General features: G+C 34.3%; 1 protein-coding gene across 2 annotated transcripts in view; it reads left to right on the top strand.

Annotated features, from left to right (window-relative positions):
* Positions 1 to 21707, top strand: part of LOC125233752 (gonadotropin-releasing hormone receptor) — a 171699-nt gene that overhangs the window by 90140 nt on the left and 59852 nt on the right. For both annotated transcript variants that reach the window (XM_048139828.1, XM_048139829.1), the window contains exon 2: positions 7287 to 7937. In XM_048139828.1, coding sequence (XP_047995785.1) covers positions 7320 to 7937 — 618 coding nt within the window. In that variant the 5' untranslated portion in view covers positions 7287 to 7319. The remainder of the gene's footprint in view (positions 1 to 7286; positions 7938 to 21707) is intronic.

Genomic DNA, 21707 nt, shown 5'->3' with positions numbered 1-21707 from the left:
TGTAGTCTTTCGACGGTTCCGGGGCAACCTGCCGAATTCTACGCCCGGACAGACGACGCAACGAAGCCTCGACGTTACGTTGTCACCTAAATCTAGTTAATTAGTGATGTGTTGATTTTTTCTTACTTTTATGTGTTTATTTTTTATGTTTTTATGTATTTTAAATTACTCAGTACTTTGGGGTTTACTGTCATAATGTGTAACGTATTTGAAATAAAATAAATAAATAAAAATATATAAAAGCTCAAAAATCTATCTCGTAAGCTATTAATTCATCACGGCATTTTCTTGAGAAACTTTTGCACGCCCATATTTGTACCTACAGATCAGTATTTTTTATCCAATGCTATAACTGTACGGCCTTGTAATACAAGAAGGATTATTATGAAACATTATATACCATATCACGTTTCATCATCTATAAATCTATAATCCTCTTTACTAATACAGTACTACCATGAACGTATTTTGTATTCTTAGGATATTCTTAAGCTTTTATTATTTCATGCGATGGCCGGCTGTTGATTCTAAAGATACATATATATATTCACCATGTTTTTATCGGCATCCGTTTACTTTAAGGGAAGGTTCTTAAGATCAAATATAATTCTCTTAGAAACTAGTTATTAAAAAAAATGTTTATGACTGAACACTATGAACATTGAACAGTAAATGTTCTAATTGACCTGTTTTACTTCCTAATGTATACTACAACCTACTCTGGTTGCATGTTTGAGCCGTTTGGGGTGGAGACGCTTGGACCTTGGGGACCCGGAGCACACTAGATATCTTCAAGGAGCTGGCGAAGCGCCTCGTAGATGCTACGGGTGACCAGAGGGCTGGCTCGTTTCTTGCGCAGCGGATAGGCATCGCGATCCAGCGCGGAAATGCTACCAGCCTTCTGGGCACCCTACCATCCGGCGCCGAGCTTGCTCCTGTCTTTTATTTGTAAATATTTTTATGTACATATATTTATCCTGTTTAAGTTTAGTAGTTTAAGTTCTTTTTATGTTCTTCCTAATGTTATTTATTTTTACATGTGGTGGCTGATACTTCATACTCACTTTTAGGTTATTCTTAAGTGTCACTCTTTTGTTAAAGTTTAACACATTTAAAAGTCAAAATGAATCGAATCTCACTAAGTTCTTACTATTATTAAATTGTAACAAATTGTTATGGGGGGCGATTTGGCTTAGGTATATATTAATCACCATAAAAGAAAAATACAAATCTTATAATGCTTCCTCTATCTACTATAAGTTATGACTACCTACGTCTTGTTTTGCAAATTCCCCGGTTCATTTAGACTATTATATTGTACCTTTAAACTAGTGTCGAGATAACGACATAGTAGCTGTCATAATATGTCGTGTGATTTTCTTTAATAATAATAATCTGGTTTGACATCTACATAGTTTACCATGAAATTCATTATTTACGACAAGCGCTGGTGGCCTAGGGGTAAAAGCGTGCGAATTTCGATCCGGAGGTTGCGGGTTCGAACCCCGGCTCGTACCAATGAGTCTTTCAAAACTTATGTGCAAAATGTCATTTGATATTTGCCAGTCGCTTTTTGGTGAAGGAAAACATCGTGAAGAAACCGGACTAATTCCAATAAGGCCTAGTTACATTTCGGGTTGGAAGGTCAGATGGCATTCGCTTTCGTAAAACTAGTGGATAAAGCAAAGAGGATGATGATGACATTAAGTATGACAATCTAGAGCTGGGGGGTTACCATGACGTGATAAAGCCGTTCAGTTTAGGTTGAGAGAGAGGGACGGAGCTATGTAACTGCTATAGCTGTGTCCCTTTCTCTCAACCTAAACTGAACGTCTTTAGTACGTCATGGTAACCCCCCTGATCCTATTTTAGTCAAAACCAAGCTTTATTTAAATCCACTTTCAATGACATTCTTTTGTTACGTATTCAATTATTTGGTGTAATAAAGTACGTACATGCGTAGCCATTGAAAATATAGACACACCTTTTTTCGCGTCATTTGATATTCGGCCGACCGTTCCTCGGAATGTTACTACCAAACGATTCATTGAACTAGACTGTGGTTTATCAAGATTGACACACGATATCTGACTGCACAGTTTAGAGTTTTACCAACTCCAATGTCAAGTAAGCCATTGCATAAATTATACGTTAAATTATAAATTATACGGGTGATTTTGTGGAATGTGCTACTGTGTATAACAAAAGAGATCGAGTGAGTTAAACGATTTAATATTTATGATTGTAAATCTGACTATTAGTGGTTAGTGATGTTGAAGTGTATTATTCAAATCGGTAATATTAGAGTTTGTTGTTTTACTATTAAAATCACAGCATGTAGATCTTCTTAAATAAAGTATTTTTGAGCCCAGCGCAAAGTTCCAAGTACTAAGCCACTGGTCCCACCGCGAGCTAGTAAGCTATGAGCTATCGGCTATAAAAACGAACAAAAGATAAGAACTCCCGTGCGAATAAAAGAAACACGGCGACATTGATAGCTCACCGCTGGGCGAGTAACTATAAACATCGCCGTGTCTCTTTTATTTACGCGGGAGTGATTACCTTTCGTTCTTTTATAGCCGATAGCTCTAGTTTACTAGCTCGCGGTGGGACCAGTGCCTAAGATACGTACTGAAAATAATTATTAGTTTACTTATCAGAAAAACAGAAACTTGAATATTACTTTGTAAACATTAAAACTAAAATAGTAACTTTTAATAAAAGGTCAGACAGGAGGCATAAAATTAGATAATTTTGCTGAAATATACAGCGTAGAACACGAGGTCACTATAACAAAAATATTTTCACACGATCAACATAGTTATTATGTATGCTAAAGGATAAGGGGTATGTTAAAGCCGCTTATATGGAAATGCGGGATACTGGAATAAATTAGGTTCACTGTTGGAGATCATACGCTATGCAAAAGAATCTACATTGCATTTTATAACATAATTATTATATTTTAATTAATTACTAAAATATGATTTTATAACTTAATAACACAGTGAACAGGAACTCTAAAATTTAAATTTGAATATGGTACAGCGGGGCAAATCCCGACCTGGGGGCAAATGTAACTGATCCATTTTTTCCGTGTTTTACATTTTTTTCATTATTAAATAGAGTGTCCACCGGTTATATATGGTAGGCGTGTTCAGTGGATACATGTAGAGCTCAACATCATAGTGTAATAATGGAAAAAATGGATCAATGACAATTGCCCCCAGTCGAGATTTGTCCCGCTGTACCATACAATCGAGTTCTGAAGCATCCGTACACACCTGCATTCCAAAATTCATGTATACACGACGTAATTCTCAGAAACGTGATTACATACTTTTGGTATGTTGACTTGTAAAGAAGTTTTCAGTACAGGGGACCGACTTCTGAATCTCGAACGCATGAATTCGCCGTTCGAAAGTCTGTGGAAAACGACTTTCGAACGGCGAATTCATGCGTTCGATATTCAAAAATCGGTCCCCAGACCCTTTAGCACAACTTGTCTTGTCGCGCGCGAGTCCATACATCAAGCGCGACTTCAAGTATGGACTCGCGCGCGACAAGGCAAGTTGTGCTAGAGGGGCTGATGGTGTTTTGTTTGCGCACTAGTGTGAGAAGTTTTTTTTTTTTGGTTGTTCATTATATAGGTCGAAACATCGGAGAGCCATCTGTACTGAAAAACGTCGTTCGATACACGTGCGAAAAGAAAATTCGTAACTCGTTTCGACGTTTCAAACTTCCTCTTTTTCGCACTTGTATCGAAATGTACTATTTCAGTACAGATGGTGTTTTTTTTTACGCACTAGTGCGAGAAGTAGTTCATTATTATGTCAGGTCGAAACTTCGGAGAGCCATCTGTACTGAAAAACGTCATACGATACACGTGCGAAAAGAAAAGTCGTAACTCGTGTCGGTTTAAAACACGACCGAAGGGAATTTATCGCCACCCGTTTCGAACTTCCTTTTTTACTCACATGTATCATAATGTACTAGTGTGAACACTGTCATTACAGCGCCTGTGACCTTTCATAAAAAATGTTATTGTCTTATGCTAAACACGTAGCATCTATTGTAAATAAAATTCTTTCATGGATAATTAAGCTAAAAATTCAAAGTGGTCTTGTTAAAAGCCACAATGATTAAATCTTGCTTAAGATGTATTTTTGGAGCACAGTTCTGTTTACTATAGTTTTAGTGCAAAATAGTTATTTGTTATACAAGGGGGCAAAGTTGTTTTTTAACACACGAGAAGTAAAATACATTTGCACCCGAGTGTAACACAAAACTTTTCCCCTCACTATAGCGAGGAAACTACAACGCAAAAAATGCGTTTATCACTGCTTCCAGTAGTTCCACAGGTGGTAAATCATCTTTATTACTAGATTCACCTACTTTTATCAATTTTAAAGCAGTTAATTTGACTTTATTCAAGGTCAAATTACTTTACGCACTAGTGAATAAAATGCGTTTTTACCCGCTGCTATTAAAGGACAAAACACGTGTTTCCGAGCTGGTGAGGGGAAAAAATGTTATTGTCTTATGCTAAACACGTAGCATCTATTGTAAATAAAATTCTTTCATGGATAATTAAGCTAAAAATTCAAAGTGGTCTTTTTAAAAACCACAATGATTAAATCTTGCTTAAGATGTATTTTTGGAGCACAGTTTACTTTAGTTTTAGTGCAAAAACATAATTCCTTTGAGGACCAACTAGGCTAGCCAAAGTGACAATCGTTGACGCTACGAGCTACGTGGAGACCGAAACGCAGTCTGGCTCTGTCGTGCCACTTCAGAATAATAAATAAATAAATATTATAGGACATTTTTACACAGATTGACTGAGGCCCACAGTAAGCTCAAGAAGGCTTGTGTTGTGGGTACTCAGACAACGATAATTATATATAATATATAAATACTTATATACGTAGAAAACATCCATGACTTAGGAACAAATATGTGTGCTCAAATGCTCATCACACAAATAAATGCCCTTACCGGGATTCGAACCCGGGACCGCGGCGTAGCAGGCAGGGTCACTACCGACTGCGCCAGACCGGTCGTCAAAAAGAACGAAAGAAGAAGAGGTTCAGAAGAGCGATAGGAAGAGCTAGCTGCGATACATGGAGCGTAAGCGATTATAACGTTGGCTAGGCTAGGTATACTGGCCCTGCTTTTCTTCGCTGCTCCGCGCCGTGATATTTTTAGGTCGAAAAATAAAACTTTTTGCCTATGTAAAAACCTCCAGATGGTCTTGTAAATAAAATGTTGACATTGTATCTTGTTTTAAAAGGGAAGCCGCTAAGTAAATTCCTTTTTATTTTCTTACTAAGCAAAAAGTAAATTTTGCGCTCGTGTAGGTAGTAATCACGTTCTGAATATTAATAGACTATTTGCCTGCTTTTCTGAAAAAAGTTGGGAATGACTAACACATACATACATACATACATACATACATACATACATACAATCACGCCTGTCTCCCTTAAAGGGCACATGAAACTGCTAAAGTTACAGTGCCACTCTTGGCAAATAAGGGGCCGAAAGAAAACGAAACTGTGACATTGCAGTGACAGGTTGCCAGCCTCTCGCCTACGCCACAATTTACCCCATATCCTACAGTCACCTTCCACGACATCCACAAGAAGAAAGGGGGTGGTGAAATTCTTAACCCGTCACCACACGGGGATTTCCGTATTCGAACAAGCCTTTTAAGATTTCATCTGTGATTTGATACCGCTATGTCAGTGTAAAAGTGACGCCGGAGACGACCAGTTTGTCCTAGTAAGCCGATGGTTCTGGGTTGGAATCCCGATAAGAGTATTTATTTGTATTATGAACGAAGCCCGGACGACGGCAGCAAAAATGCACTTTTCAATAGTGCTTAATTAAATATCGACTATTTTATCGACATCCATACGAACAATTTTTTGAATCAGAAATTTATTGATCTTTATTATAGTTATTATCTTACATGTCATATTGTTACATAATGTTACATTAGGTACCTAGTAAGCGTATTATTTATTATTTCAGTAAACTAATTTCATACCTACTATAATAATCATCAATAGTACGGGTCACGGGAATGATTGTAATAATAAAATAAGAGTGACAGTTCTAAAAACATACTTTTCTCATAACTTACAAAACCTCTTTCTTATCCTATTTGTTTATTGCAATTATAAACAACCGCTATCTGACATTGAAAAAAAAATACAAACAGCTCTTTTTAAAATTGTTTACAACTACCAATTTTTTTATTTCTTTCGTAATGGTGGTCGAGTACATCGTGCTTTTTATCGACATTTTATCGACTTATAAAATGTGTTTCCTCGCACTATTGAGATGTCAACACATAATTTTATTTAGGTACAGTCGAGGCTGTATATATTGATTATAAAGATGAGAATCTAAATTTAGTACTTAGATTTCATTTATTATTAGTTAAGTTTTTTTTGTACCTTCTTGCTAATTTGTTAATTCGTTTCTGTGGCAATAAAGAAATTTCAATTAAAAAAATATATAATATATATATGTAATAATAACTCAAGACCAAGAGTATAGGTTTTTTTTTGTCTTTCCCATCACGGAACAATGGTGTTCCGGACCTTTCGGAGGCGTGCGCGGGGCCGAAGCCAACGCGTAGAGGCCCTTTTGACACTTTAATGAAATGTAAGGGGTACACAGAGTATAGGTATTATTATACTGCTCACACTTCACTGATGTGCCCATTGAGGTATTTGCCTAATGTTCGATAATACCCTTTTGAAATTGCTGTTCATTTTTCTGGCAGATGAAATTATTTTAATCTTTACATTAATGTCGGGTTAATACCCTTTGAAAGGTGTTAAAGGCCTTTTCAGTTAAGCCTAAAATAGATTCTGTTTGATGATTTTGTTACATTTTAGGAAATATTAATGACATAGGCATTGTACTTCATCGCTCGACTTTATAATGATCATTAAAAACAATGTATCTGGTCTGAGATTTTTCTTATTGTTATCACAGTTAAATTTTATGATTGAAAGAAGTCTTCTAAATACAATAAGTTTACATATTCCGTACGATTTGTTCTTAACGATTCTTCTTTATGATATAAATCAAACGCTACTCTTATCATTGTTTGTTGTGCATTACTTGTAAACTATTGTATCTTTTGTGATCAATCTGATATAGTCCTGTAAATAAGTGGGTGATAATTATTGTTCAAATTGGTATTTAAGGATAAATTGAATACACTTTATGTATTGCAATATAAATATATATTTTATTGTTTGTTTCAGATCGGCAGACCAAAATCTAACGTATGACGAAACATGGAAAGTTTAGGCAACAATACCACATTATATGACTATAACCTACCACCATTTGAAATATGGCCGATAGAAAAATGCATAAGACTAGCGATAATACACAATGGCACAGATCCAGCGAATCTGACTCAAAGTGAGTTTTTCTACAACGATACGCGACTAAGATGTTGGGATCACTCGCCAGTTTTAAAAAACGGGACATTGATAAGAGGGAGTGTGCTCTCTGTGATAGCTGTGTTATCGTTTTTTGGGAATGTTGCTACTATAATAAGTATACGAAGAGGCAAGCGAAGTAGAGGTCGGGCGAGACCTTCTTGGACGGCGATATACAGTTTAATATTTCAACTGAGCATAGCTGATTTGCTAGTGACAGTATTCTGTATCGGAGGGGAAGCAGCGTGGATGTTCACAGTGCAGTGGTACGCCGGCAATGTGGGATGCAAGTTATTTAAATTCATCCAAATGTTCTCACTGCATCTGAGTACGTATATATTGGTGTTGATCGGAGTTGATCGGTGGCTGGCTGTCAAGTACCCCATGAAGAGTATTGGCACGGCTACGAGGAGTGGACGACTAGTCATTTTAGCTTGGATATGTAGTTTTGGATTAAGTATACCCCAGGTGAGTGTTTCAACAAATTAATTGATTAGGTACTTCAGTCTCTATGACATAGTTTTAGATTTTTTCAAATTACCAACTCGTCAATCGTACCTACTAGTAGTAGGTATATAACGGTTTCTCGAACACTCCGCGGCTACATAAGCGGGGAAATTTTTAAAAATTTTGTGCCTTAAGGATTCCTTATATGCAATAACGGCTTCTGCGTATATTAGCGCCCGTCCCACGGCTACGCGGGCAGGTATGTTTTTTTTGGTAGTTTTTTGTTCAAACCTTAGCTTATATAATAACGGATTCTGCGTTAATCGACACCCTTCCCACGGCTACATGGGCGGGTACATTTTTTTTTGGGTAGTATTTATTCAAACCTTACCTGCTTCTACACCGGCTGATATTGGTTTTTACTTAGGGTCATAAATTACATCCCTGTGAGCGTAATAATTTTTAAGCAGGTGTGTGACTGTTTTTTTATCTATAATAGACATGGGAATCATTTCTTTGGAAACGATTTATAAAAGTTTTTGCGATGTAGGTATGCTCCCACGCAATAAAGATTAGGACTTATGAGACAAGGGTCGTGAGAATTACAAAACAATAAATTAAAGACACTTTTTAGCGCACAGGTGGATAGTAATAACGTTGAAATGGGACAAACGCATAGGATCTGTTTTTTTGTGTCTATTTTTTGTTGTTTTTAATTACAAAATATTTTAAAAAACCTGGTCTGGTTGATACAAAACTCGTTGCAACGTGTCGTGTCTTTACAACGGACAGGTGTCTCTTTTTTATAAATAGTTTTGTCATTAACTATAAAACATTTAAAAAATTGGTCTGGTAGACGCAAACACGTTGCAACATGTTCTACCATACAACGCACGGATGTCTGTTTTATTAGAATGTAGGTTTTTTGTGCTATCCGCGACGTATATGTATAAAGTGTATATGTGTGTGTTCACTAATAAAAGCACGGCTCAAATCGATGGGACCGTCAGTCCATCATATGGGTTTGTTTGAAATAGTGTCAATTGATACAAGTATATTTAAAGTGGTGCAAACTATTGTGATACTAGTATTATTCATCATTAGTGTCTATTTTAAAAGCTGTTAAGAACTTGTAGCGAACTACAATGGAGGTAAGCTTAACTATAACTGACTTTTTTATATTTATATATAAATATTACGTATCTACATGTGTCCCTTGCTATCCGATCTCTTACAAATGTTTATTTTTGTTTTAGATATCGAACGAGAACTCTCTTGAATACACAATGAAAAATTATTATTATGACAATTTGAGTGATAATGAAACTGAAGTTACAAAGCCACTTAAAATTCGAACCCAGAAACGAACCAACAATATTGATATATTTTTCGAAAAGCCCAAAAAGAAGCAAGCTTTAGAATATTCATCTACTGTCGCTCAATTGGCAAATGGAGGGACAAATTATATAGCTTCTCGCATAGCCGACGTTTCTAAGGTCACTCATCTCATAAAAATTGACGTCTACGATATGAAAAAGTTGCGGGGTGTTCCAAACGACCAACACTGGAAACATGCAAATACGAGAATCAAATATTACACGCAGACCGAAGACGATGACTTTTATTGTAACACTCATGATTTAGTTTATAATATAACTAAACATATTGCAACTCAAAACGACTGTAAAAAATATTTCATAGAGACAAAGCCATAAATCACCCCCAACTCCGCCCACGTATCATCTCCCCACCAACGAACAACGCTCCCCACAAACGATTTTGGGACTATATATAGCCGGACAATGCTGAGCGAACCCATACCGCATTTCCATCAACACTCGCTTCATTTACCCGTGAAATATAGTGATATCAACATGGACCTGCAGGACTCATATGACAGTGAGCTTTACGAACGCTGTGAGGATATATCCGACCTCGTTAATACAGAGTTCGACAATGAACTTTATGACCGTTGTTTAGAAGCCGAGAAACAACAAAATATGTAAGTAGATATTAATATTTAAATAAATATTTTAACTCGTTCAACTTCAATAACTGTGTAGTGGTGGGGGAGGCAGATGAAATGTAATATAAGTATAATCCTGATCTTTCTGTCTCACTTAATAGTTAATACGCACCTAAACGCACCCACACCATTACGATGGAGCTTACTCGTGAAGATATTAAAATGTTTAGCAAACCAGTGTTATTGAATAGTTTTCATAAATATTTAAGACTATGGTTCATTAGTGGAAAACTAGATCATAGTATAACTCACGATCGTGATGTTAAACCCTATATTACCCCTTGTAATGGTCACGTAACTGTTATGCGATCATCGAATTCACCTTATGATGAGATAGATGGCGTACTAACAATGGAGGCATATTGTTCTCTTTGTCAATTAAAATGAATGTCAGGTATTACAAAATAAGATACTTTTGTCCTGTATAGATCAACATCTATTCGTGTGCATATTTTTGATATTTTTAACTTTTATTTTTAGAGCTGCAACACGAGGAGTAAAAAGAAAAAGAGTGTCGGAAGAAACGTCCATATCACGAAAATTACCAAGCCAGCACCCAGCAGTCACCGTGGAGCCGCAACAGCCATCAACGTCAGGGATTGTCGAGTCGTCGTGCACCCCTGCTGTTGATACAATTGATTGTAAAACATGTAAGAAAAACGTTTCCAGGAGGTTCTATGTCCAACATTTACGAAGCAATTTACATAAAAATAATAGTTTAAAATTCCAGCATTTACATCCCAACGTTCAGCTTATTGAAACGGCATTTGGTAATAGATTATTGACATATAGGATAGAATCATTTAGGGAAAAAACTAACCTTGAATTTGAAACACCAGAAATATTTTTTGAAAATATTAAAAGTTCGATAAATAAATTAATAGATGACGCCATAAAACAACTCACAATTTTCAAGGTTAGTTTTATATTGCATGCAGAATTCGTACAAGAAACTAAGGGAATAAATAATTTTTTTGATTTTAACATTTTAAGTTGGACGATATGTAAAGGAGACAATAGAGAAGAGTTCTTAGAAAGTTTAAAAAATGCGCTTACAAATAAAATTTCTAACTTTGAAAAAAAAGACAGTGGGTGGGCCCTTAAAGAAATAAAATATTTAGATTTTAACTTAAATAAATTTAATCCTTTGCGCGGGTCTTCCTACATTGATTTACCACATGATATTAAAACAAAAAAAGCAATCATTAACGTTCAAAACTATGATCATGAGTGTATGAGATGGGCAATTCTATCAGCATTATATCCGGTTAGGGACAATTCACAAAGAGTATCGTCCTATATGTCACACAGAAACCAATTAAATTTTTCAAATATACCATTCCCAGTCAAAATAACAGATGTGCATAAAGTAGAGAAATTAAATAATATAAGTATTAATATTTTTGGATTGTATTACAATGAAAGTTCAAAATCGCACGAAGTAAACGGGCCACTTTACTTTACCAAATGCCGTAAACCAACACACATTAACTTACTATATATATGTAAGGGTAGCCAGGGACATTACTGTTACATCAGAAATCTATCTCGACTAGTAAGCAGACAGATTTCAACTACCAAATCTAGTTATCACATTTGTGATGGATGTTTACTAGCGTTTACCTCAAATGAACAACTAATAAATCATCAAAATAATGATTGTAGCCACGTTGTTGTTGATCTACCAAGTCACGAAAAGAAGAAAAAAGAGATTGGTACGGTAATATCATTTCAAACGATTATATTGTTTTTGATAAATATCACCGAAAGCTTAAATTACCGTTTGTTGTTTATGCAGATTTTGAGGCATTTTTAAATCCTGTACCACCTCCAGCATCGAGTCATTCTGACTCGTCTTCATCATCCGATTGTTCTAATCCATCTACATTATACGATTGTCCAAAACCATCTACATCATCTGAGTGTCCTAATCCTAAGCCCTCTAAATCGTACACAAAAAATGTTCAACAACATGAAGCTTACAGTTTTGGTTATTTTATTAAGTGTTCATTTGATGATACCCTTTCATGTTACCGTTCATATACAGGTCCGGACTGTGCTAATGTATTTATGAATACTCTATATAACGACTTAGCAAAATTAATAAAATATATTAATTTTAGGAAACAGCCCATTCAATTAACTCAGAGTGATTTAGATAAAATCGGAGAAGGTAATGTCAAATGTTTTATTTGTAATAACGCGCTAGAATCAGAAAGCGTATTCTGTTACGATTGGAACACAGGGAAATTCCAAGGCGTAACCCATAAAATTTGTAATAATAAATTCAAACCTCCATCGTTTGTACCAATATTCTTTCATAATCTAAGTAATTACGATGCACATTTTATTGTACAGGCATTAAATTTTCGTGACGGGCTTACTGAAATTATACCCCAAAATAAAGAAAAATATATTTCGTTCAGCAAAAATATTAAAATTGATGGGAAATGTTTAGAGCTTAGATTTGTTGATTCTTTTAGATTCATGTCTAGCAGTTTAGATAAATTAGCCCGAAACCTTCAAGAACGTCAATTCCATGAATTAAGGAAACAATACCCTAGATATGAAGATTTTAAACTTTTAAAGCAGAAGGGTATATTTCCATATGAGTTTATGAAATCGACTAAATCACTTAATGCAACATCGTTACCTAAAATAGATGATTTTTACAGTTCCTTAACAGATAGCTCTATAACAGATGAGGATTATAAACATGCACAAAGTGTATGGTCTCATTTCGACTGCAAGACAATGTTGGATTATTCAAATTTATATCTAAAAACAGATGTTCTCCTTTTGACTGATATCTTTGAAAATTTTCGTTCAGTGTGTCTTGAAACATATAATTTGGATCCAACTCATTATTTTACAGCTCCTGGTCTCAGTTGGGATGCTATGTTAAAAATGACAGAAATTAAACTTGAACTTTTAACAGATTTTGATAAAATAGCATTTATTAAAAAAGGGTTACGAGGTGGAATATCACAATGTAGCAATCGTTATGGCAAGTCAAATAATTATTATATGTCAGAATTTAATCCAAATGAACCGTCATCTTATCTTATTTACCTCGATGCTAATAACTTGTATGGTTGGGCGATGTCGCAACACCTTCCTGTTGGTGAATTTGAATGGGTTGATCCACATACGGACTTCAAAGTTCCAAACAATTCTGATTATGGGTATATTTTAGAAGTCGATATGGAGTATCCAGATTCATTACATGATTTACATTCGGATCTACCGTTTTGTGCCGAACATATAATAGACGAAAGTAAACAAAAAAAATTAATTCCTAATTTAAACAATAAAACAAAATATATTATCCACTACAGAAATCTTGAACAATGTTTAACCAATGGATTAAATCTAACTAAAGTTCATAGAATATTAAAATTCAAACAAACTAACTGGCTCAAAAAGTATATTGATCTCAACACTTCGTTGAGAACATTAGCAGAAACCGATTTTGAAAAAGACTTTTATAAATTAATGAACAATGCTGTTTTTGGAAAGACTATGGAAAATATTGAAAAAAGGGTTGATGTGAAATTGCTAACACACTGGAAAGACAAAGGTCATATGAAAGGAGTGGAAAGCTATATCGCAAGACCTGAATTTCATAGTATTTCAATTTTTTCTGAAAATCTAGCTGCAGTTCAGTTAAAAAAGACTACGGTGTTATACGATAAGCCAATATACTTAGGATTTTGTATATTGGACTTATCAAAAACATTAATGTATACATTTCATTATGAATATATGCAGCAAAAATTCAAGAACAATGTGAAATTGTTGTATACTGATACAGATAGTTTTATATATCACGTTTTTACAGAAGACTTTTACTCTGACATAAAAAACGACCTGAAAAAATATTTCGATACTTCAGACTATGCTCCTAATAATATTTTTGGTTTTCCATGTATAAACAAAAAGAAAATAGGTTATTTTAAAGATGAGAATAAAGGTAACATTTTAAAAGAATTTATTGGTTTAAGGTCTAAAATGTACGCGCTAAATGTTGAAAATGTAGTGGATAATAAAAACGGTGTAAAAACTAATCACACATTAGTGTCTAAGGCTAAAGGTGTGAATAAATGTGTCACTAATAAATTTAATCTACAAGACTACAAAGATTGTTTAATGGAAAAGAAAAATTTACTATCAGAAATGTATAGATTTAGGTCTATAAAACATGTAATTTTTACACAAAAAATCAATAAAATTTCGTTGTCACATTCCGACACTAAAAGATATCTTTGTGAAGAATCATTCGACACCTTAGCTTGGGGTCATTATAAGCTAAGGAAATGAAATCAATATTTATAAAATAACTTCGAAATCGATACAAATATAATTGGATCTACTTGTATATTATGTGGTTTATTTAAGCGTATTTATTGTTAATAAGCTTGTGTTGGTTGATAGGGGATGATCTGTATCAAAAAAGTTTATTTAAAAATTAAATGTTTTTATTAATAACTGAAAATTGTTTATATTAAAATTAGACTAGTTATTATTTTACATAAGGTGTGTTTAAAACAATAAGATTTAGATGTGTATATCTATGTGTAATATATAATTTGTATTTTGATATTAATATTATTAATATGATAATTAATTTAGTTTATACGTGAATTTGTAGTTTTACATATAAATAAATAGGTGATCAAAAAAGTGTGTTATTTTCATTAAAGTCTTGATAGGAGGAAGACCTTTTTCTAAAATGCATCATTTTATTCATCCATTTACAGCTATTATTGCTGGTCCAAGCGGATGCGGGAAATCAAACTTTGTTACCAACTTTTTAAAAAATGTTGATAAAATGTGTAATACACAATTTAGTGAAGTGCTCTGGTGCTATGATGAAATGCAGCCACTGTATACTTTGAATGACATTGTTTACATCCAAGGTATTCCCGATTTAAGTATGTTTGATGGGAAGCAACCTAAACTACTCATAATCGATGATTTAATGAGAGAATCAGATGGACGTATTGTTGATATTTTTACTAAAGGTAGTCACCATAGAAATTTAAGCGTTTTCTATATAACACAAAATCTGTTTCATCAAGGGAGAGGACAACGTGACATATCTCTGAACACAACATACATTGTTTATTTTAAGAACCCTAGAGATAAGACTCAAATTCGGTATTTAGCTCGACAAGTTTATCCTGAAAATACTAAATTTGTTGAAGAAGCCTATAAAGATGCAACCACAACGGCCCATGGATATTTGATGATTGATTTGAAACAAAGCACTGACGACATATGTCGTTTTAAAACTAAATTATTTCCATTCGACAAATGTTGTACAGTATATATTCCAAAAAAGGGATTTAAATATGCTAGTAATCATTCAGTTCTTGTCAGTTCTAAATGATGCCTGACAGAGTAACCACACATCAACATCTGCTTAAAGCTTTACACACGCTGAAACCGAAATATAGAAAAGCTTTACTTAACGCGTGTAACGAAGATGAAATAAATATTATTTGTGAATGCATTTACAACGTTTTAAGAGGAAAAATTCCATTGGATAATATAGAAAAGAATAAGTTACATAAACATAAAAATATATTACGAAAATTAGTTTCTAAGGGTAAACAAAAAATAAGGAAGACTATTATAGTTCAGAAAGGAGGTGCGTTTTTGCCAATTATATTAGGTGCCGTTTTAAGTAGTTTATTGGGTTCATTAGCATAAGCAAAATGGAAAACACAAAGAAAATGATTCTAGTAGAACCTGATTTCATTGAAAAGCTCAAACACGATGACAATGCTCCTTTGAATTCTTTATCTCGCTTAGACGCGGATATGCAAAAAATACTAAAAAGTAAAATGGAGGATCGTGAAAAATGGGCATTATATTCACAAACACTACAGCGTTTCTTACATTTTACCGAAACAGATCGAAGACCGTTCAAACTACCGATTATTGTTGATGATATAATAAAAGATAAACATGACGACTATAATATGTACGTGGATAAATCAAAGATTAAAAAAGATGAAACTGATTATAATGTGACATTACCAAATTCGAATCCATATGAATATGACGCTCCTAGCACTCCTTCATCGCACACTTACCCTGAACAGTTTACTCCATCTCATATCATTAAATTAATACCGAAAAGCTACCAAAAAAGAAGTCATTCTCTACTTGATACCCTTTTAAAAAATAAACCAAAGATTTGGTGGAAAGAAGGAGGTGAAATCGTAATCAACAATCAAGTTATCCCAGAAAGCAATATATCAGATTTGATAAGTGACACTGTGAGACCACTCAAACGCAATACAAAACCCACTGGTTGGAAAGAATTTGCATCAGTTTTAAATGATATTGGGGTTCCTACATCTTGCATAGGCAACCAGTCCAATCTAGAATATATTAACAGTCTCCAGCTTAATAAATCTCAAGATTCACCAGTATATAAAAACACTAGATCCACATCCACTCAGTTCAAAGAAGCGTCAACACCAAATTTACACAAAACTCTCGAAGTATCAAAAAAGAAAATAGATTGGGAGAGATGGACCCCTTATTAGATATCGATACGATTTACTACGATGTTTCTAATCCAGCTGGCTACAGTAGTATTGACAAATTGACTAAAGCAATGCGGGGGCGAATGAGTAAAGATGAGGTTAGAAACTGGTTACGGTCCCAGGAAACTTATACACTACACAAACCAGTTCAAAGACGTTTTACTCGAAGCAAATACATTCTTTCTAATTATAATGAGCTTTGGCAAGCAGATTTAAGTGATATGCGAACATATAGTAAATATAATGATGGGTTTAAATACATTCTTTGTGTTATCGATGTATTTAGCAAATACGCTTTTGCCAGGTCTATGAAAAAGAAGGATTCGGAAACAGTCAAGCAATGTTTTGATGATATATTTACCGAAGCTAAGGCAACACCGCGTCACATACAATCTGATAAAGGGACTGAATTCGTTTCCAAAGATGTAAGGAACTATTTTAAGAACAAAAACATTAACTACTATACAACAAATAATCCCGATATTAAGGCGAGCATCGTAGAACGATTTCAAAGAACATTGAAAATGAAAATGTGGCGCTATTTCACACATAAAAATACTTATAGATATATCAACATTCTACAGGATCTCCTTTATTCATATAATCATAGTTATCATTCTAGTATTAAAATGTCTCCGATAGATGTTAATTTTAACAACATTATGACTGTGTGGACTAATTTATATGATAGGCCTAGAAATAGATTAAAAAATATTCACAGTTATAACTTCAATGTAGGTGATCATGTCAGAATAACTAAACATAAACACATATTTCAAAAAGGTTATGAAACCAATTGGAGCGATGAAATTTTTATTATCGAATCAATAATAGACAGATCCCCTCATCTTGTTTATACTTTAAAGGATTTACAAAATGAGCCAATCACAGGCACGTTTTATTCTAAAGAGTTACAAAAAGTTACTTATAACCCCACCATGGCTTATAAAATAGATAAAATAATACGTTCAAGAGGAGTAGGTAACAGAAAGGAGGTGCTTGTGAAGTGGAAAGGTTATCCAAATAAATTTAATAGTTGGATATCTGCGTCGAGATTAGAAGAAACATGAGTGATGATAGTTTTTATTTAACTTTGTTGAGTAACAGCTCAATGCAGTACTACCCCGAAAATACTACTGCAAACTTTCTCACTAAACTCCCAAAGACAGTAAAATTAGATGGCGAATGGGTAGTCGGATTAGTGGAGTTTCATTACCCTTGTTCCTTGTATAACGTGCAAGAACACGAAAATGTAGTGTACGTAAAAAAGAACGTATTATTACAAAATGAAAAATTACCTGTCACAGTTGAATATAAGTCCCATATACCGGCAACCACATATGACGATATGGACCATTTTTTATCAGCCTTTAATGAAAATTCATTATTAAAGAACAAAGTTAAATTTAGCTATGATAGAATATCGAAAGTTATTAAAGTGACCTCTTCACACAAAGAAATAGTTTCAGTGCATGCAACACCAATTCTAAACCTCCAGCTAGGATTTAAACCAAATACTAACCTAATACAATGTCAACTTGGAAAATTTCCTGCCAATTTATATTTGGGTCTACCATCACAATTATTTATTTACTCGGATATCGTTCAACCTCAAGTGGTGGGAGATGTTATGACATCGTTAGTACGAATAATACCACTTGACCCTACAAAATACATCTATGGAGCATATAAGATGCATAGTTTTTCACCTGCACATTACATACCGGTGATGCGTCGAGAGTTTGATACAATTGAAATCGATATAAGAATGCATACGGGTGGAAAGGTCCCATTCCAGTTTGGAACTTCATGCGTGAAACTACATTTTCAGCGAATAAAATGAATCACAACCATGAAAATATTCGCTGTCCATATGAACATTATTATTCACATCAAGCTGGTTCAGGGGTAGGCATTGTATATAAAGGTGTTCCTCACCAACGAGGACACGGTATAGGAAGTTTTTAGGAGGGTTGTTTAGATCAGTATTGCCTCTATTATCCAGTGGTTTTAGAACGGTAGGTAAAGAAGCATTGAATGCAGGAGCTGGTCTGTTATCTGATATGATGAATTCACGTCCTATTGATGAATCACTAAAGTCCCGTTTTAAAAGTGCAAGTAGTAATTTAAAAAGAAAAGCTGATGAAAAAATCGATTCTTTGATGTCGGGGTCTGGGTATAAAATACAACGGAAGAGACAGGAACGTGTCATTGCATCCAAAGCTTTTCGAGAGAAAGGTACAAGGAAAAATAAAAAGTATATAAACGACATTTTTTCAACTTAAACAATGTCATTTTTACATAATCATTCATGCGAATGCGCTAAGTCCGAATTAGATTTGTTTGCCTTACCATCAACGCAAACAAGTATAGAAAATGGGCAGTGGGTACATTATAAACCTATTTCTTCTCTTAGTGATGATGGTCCTATTGAATTTCAAGTACCAGGTTCAGGTGATGACTATATTGATCTTTCACACACTTTACTGCATGTCAAAGCTAAGATATTGAATCAAGATGGTACTAACATCAAGTCAGCAGAAACTCACGTAGCTCCAGTTAATAATTGGTTACATTCACTTTTCAACCAATTGGATATTTATTTAAATCAAAAACTAGTCTCACCGCCTAATAACACATATGCATACCGTGCGTATATGGAGACTCTACTAAATTATGGACCAGCAGCAAAACAGTCTCATCTCACATGTGGGTTATGGTACGAAGACACTTCAGGTCATATGAATGGAACCGATGCAAATAATAAAGGGTGGACTAAAAGACAAGAATTTATTAAAGACAGCAAAGAAGTTGAAATGATAGGACACCTGCACGGTGACATTTTCAACCAAGAAAAGTTTTTAATAAATGGTGTCGAAGTTCGTGTTAAATTAGTACGATCCAAGGAGTCGTTCAATCTCATGTGTAATCAGGATAAAAAACTTAAAGTACTTATAATGGATGCAAGTTTGATAATTAGAAGAACAAAAATCAATCCAAGCGTTTTACTTGCACATCAAAAAGTTTTAGCTTCAACAACTGCTAAGTATCCCATCACAAGAGCAGAAGTTAAAGTACTGACAATACCATCAGGTGTACAAGGCAAATCACTTGATAATATTTTCCTTGGTCAAGTCCCAAAAAGGTGCATCATAGGCTTTGTTGATAATGCAGCCTTTAATGGAAGTTTAAAAAGTAATCCTTTTAATTTTCATCATCACGATATGAACTTATTTAGTTTATATGTAGATGGACATCAAGTTCCTTCAAAAACATTACAACCATCTTTCAGTAGCGGCTTAATGGTTTCAACATATCACACCTTGTTTTCTGGAACGGGTATTCATTTTCTTAATGAAGGAAATTCAATCAGTAGAGCAGACTACGGAAATGGTTACTGTTTGATGTGTTTCGATTTAACACCTGATTTATCAGCAAGTTCGACTTCTCATTGGAATCTTGTTAGACACGGCAGTGTACGATTAGAAGTTCGATTTGAAAGTGCTCTTGCTACGACTGTTAATTGCATTGTTTACGCAGAGTTTGATAATATAATTGAAATAAACAAACACCGAGATGTTAGTGTAGATTATAATAGTTAGTTCTTAGTTATATATATTATATTTATAAAACATCAGTTCATTAGTTCCTAAACCTTGATAGTGAATTCATCTGTGCATTAAATAAGTACCTATTATATAATGAATACCAAGGAAATTAAAATATGTATGAAAAAATTTGTCCTAATATTGAGTCGCACGTTTATCCAGCTAACAGAATACCTGTTTTCATGGATCTACCAGTTTATATCATAAGCAATTTAGACCCTGATTTTAAGCCTGGTTCACATTGGGTAGCCATACATATTGACATTCATGGTAATGGTGAATATTTCGACTCTTTTGGTAGAAAGCCTTCTGGTTATCATAAATTATTTTTAAAAAGAAATTCAAAGAAATGGTTATATAATCATGTATCTGTTCAAAATCATTTCACCTCAGTTTGCGGTGAATATTGTTTAGTTTATATTTATTTTAAATTTAATGGTAAAACAATGTTTGATATTTTAAGCTATTTTTTAAATAATACAATATACAATGATTGGGTTGTAAAGAATATGTTTAGAAAAATATTTTTGTGTAATAAATAAGTTTTTTACCAAACAATGTCTTTCATATTATTTTTCCCCCTATGTTTTATTACAAGTACACAATCTGGGTATTGAAAGTATGTAAAATAAAATAAAATGCAAACAAAAATATTTAATCGTTTATTTAAAATAAAGGTTTTGTGTTACAATCACTTAATATCTAATTACATATACACACACACACACACACACACACACACACACACACACATATTTGAAGATAGTTCTATATTACATCACCCCCGTGTTTTCCCCCCACTCCGATATCCAATCATCATATACTACAGGCGATGAACATCGTATGGCACTGTCTAATACAAATGTATCATATGATAAGGGCTCATATGCCTCATCAGTTATTAATATAAGTGTGCTATCCATGTCTATAGCATCTCGTTCTTTCTCCTCCTCGTCTTCTTCCTCCTCCTCCCAGGTCATTAATAAAGGATTGCCGATTAATAGGGGTGGTGATGGCGAAGCCGGAGAATATGGTTTGAAGTTTGAATGTTTCAGTTCAACTTGTTCACAAATTTCAATCAACTCTTCATCATGATATGAGTCCTGCAGGTCCATGTTGATATCACTATATTTCACGGGTAAATGAAGCGAGTGTTGATGGAAATGCGGGTCGAACTCTGTATTAACGAGGTCGGATATATCCTCACAGCGTTCGTAAAGCTCACTGTCATATGAGTCCTGCAGGTCCATGTTGATATCACTATATTTCACGGGTAAATGAAGCGAGTGTTGATGGAAATGCGGTATGGGTTCGCTCAGCATTGTCCGGCTATATATAGTCCCAAAATCGTTTGTGGGGAGCGTTGTTCGTTGGTGGGGAGATGATACGTGGGCGGAGTTGGGGGTGATTTATGGCTTTGTCTCTATGAAATATTTTTTACAGTCGTTTTGAGTTGCAATATGTTTAGTTATATTATAAACTAAATCATGAGTGTTACAATAAAAGTCATCGTCTTCGGTCTGCGTGTAATATTTGATTCTCGTATTTGCATGTTTCCAGTGTTGGTCGTTTGGAACACCCCGCAACTTTTTCATAT

The sequence above is a fragment of the Leguminivora glycinivorella genome, chromosome 15 (genome assembly GCF_023078275.1).
Source record: "Leguminivora glycinivorella isolate SPB_JAAS2020 chromosome 15, LegGlyc_1.1, whole genome shotgun sequence".
NCBI lineage: Eukaryota > Metazoa > Arthropoda > Insecta > Lepidoptera > Tortricidae > Leguminivora > Leguminivora glycinivorella.
This window is presented reverse-complemented; position numbering and strand designations above follow the sequence as displayed.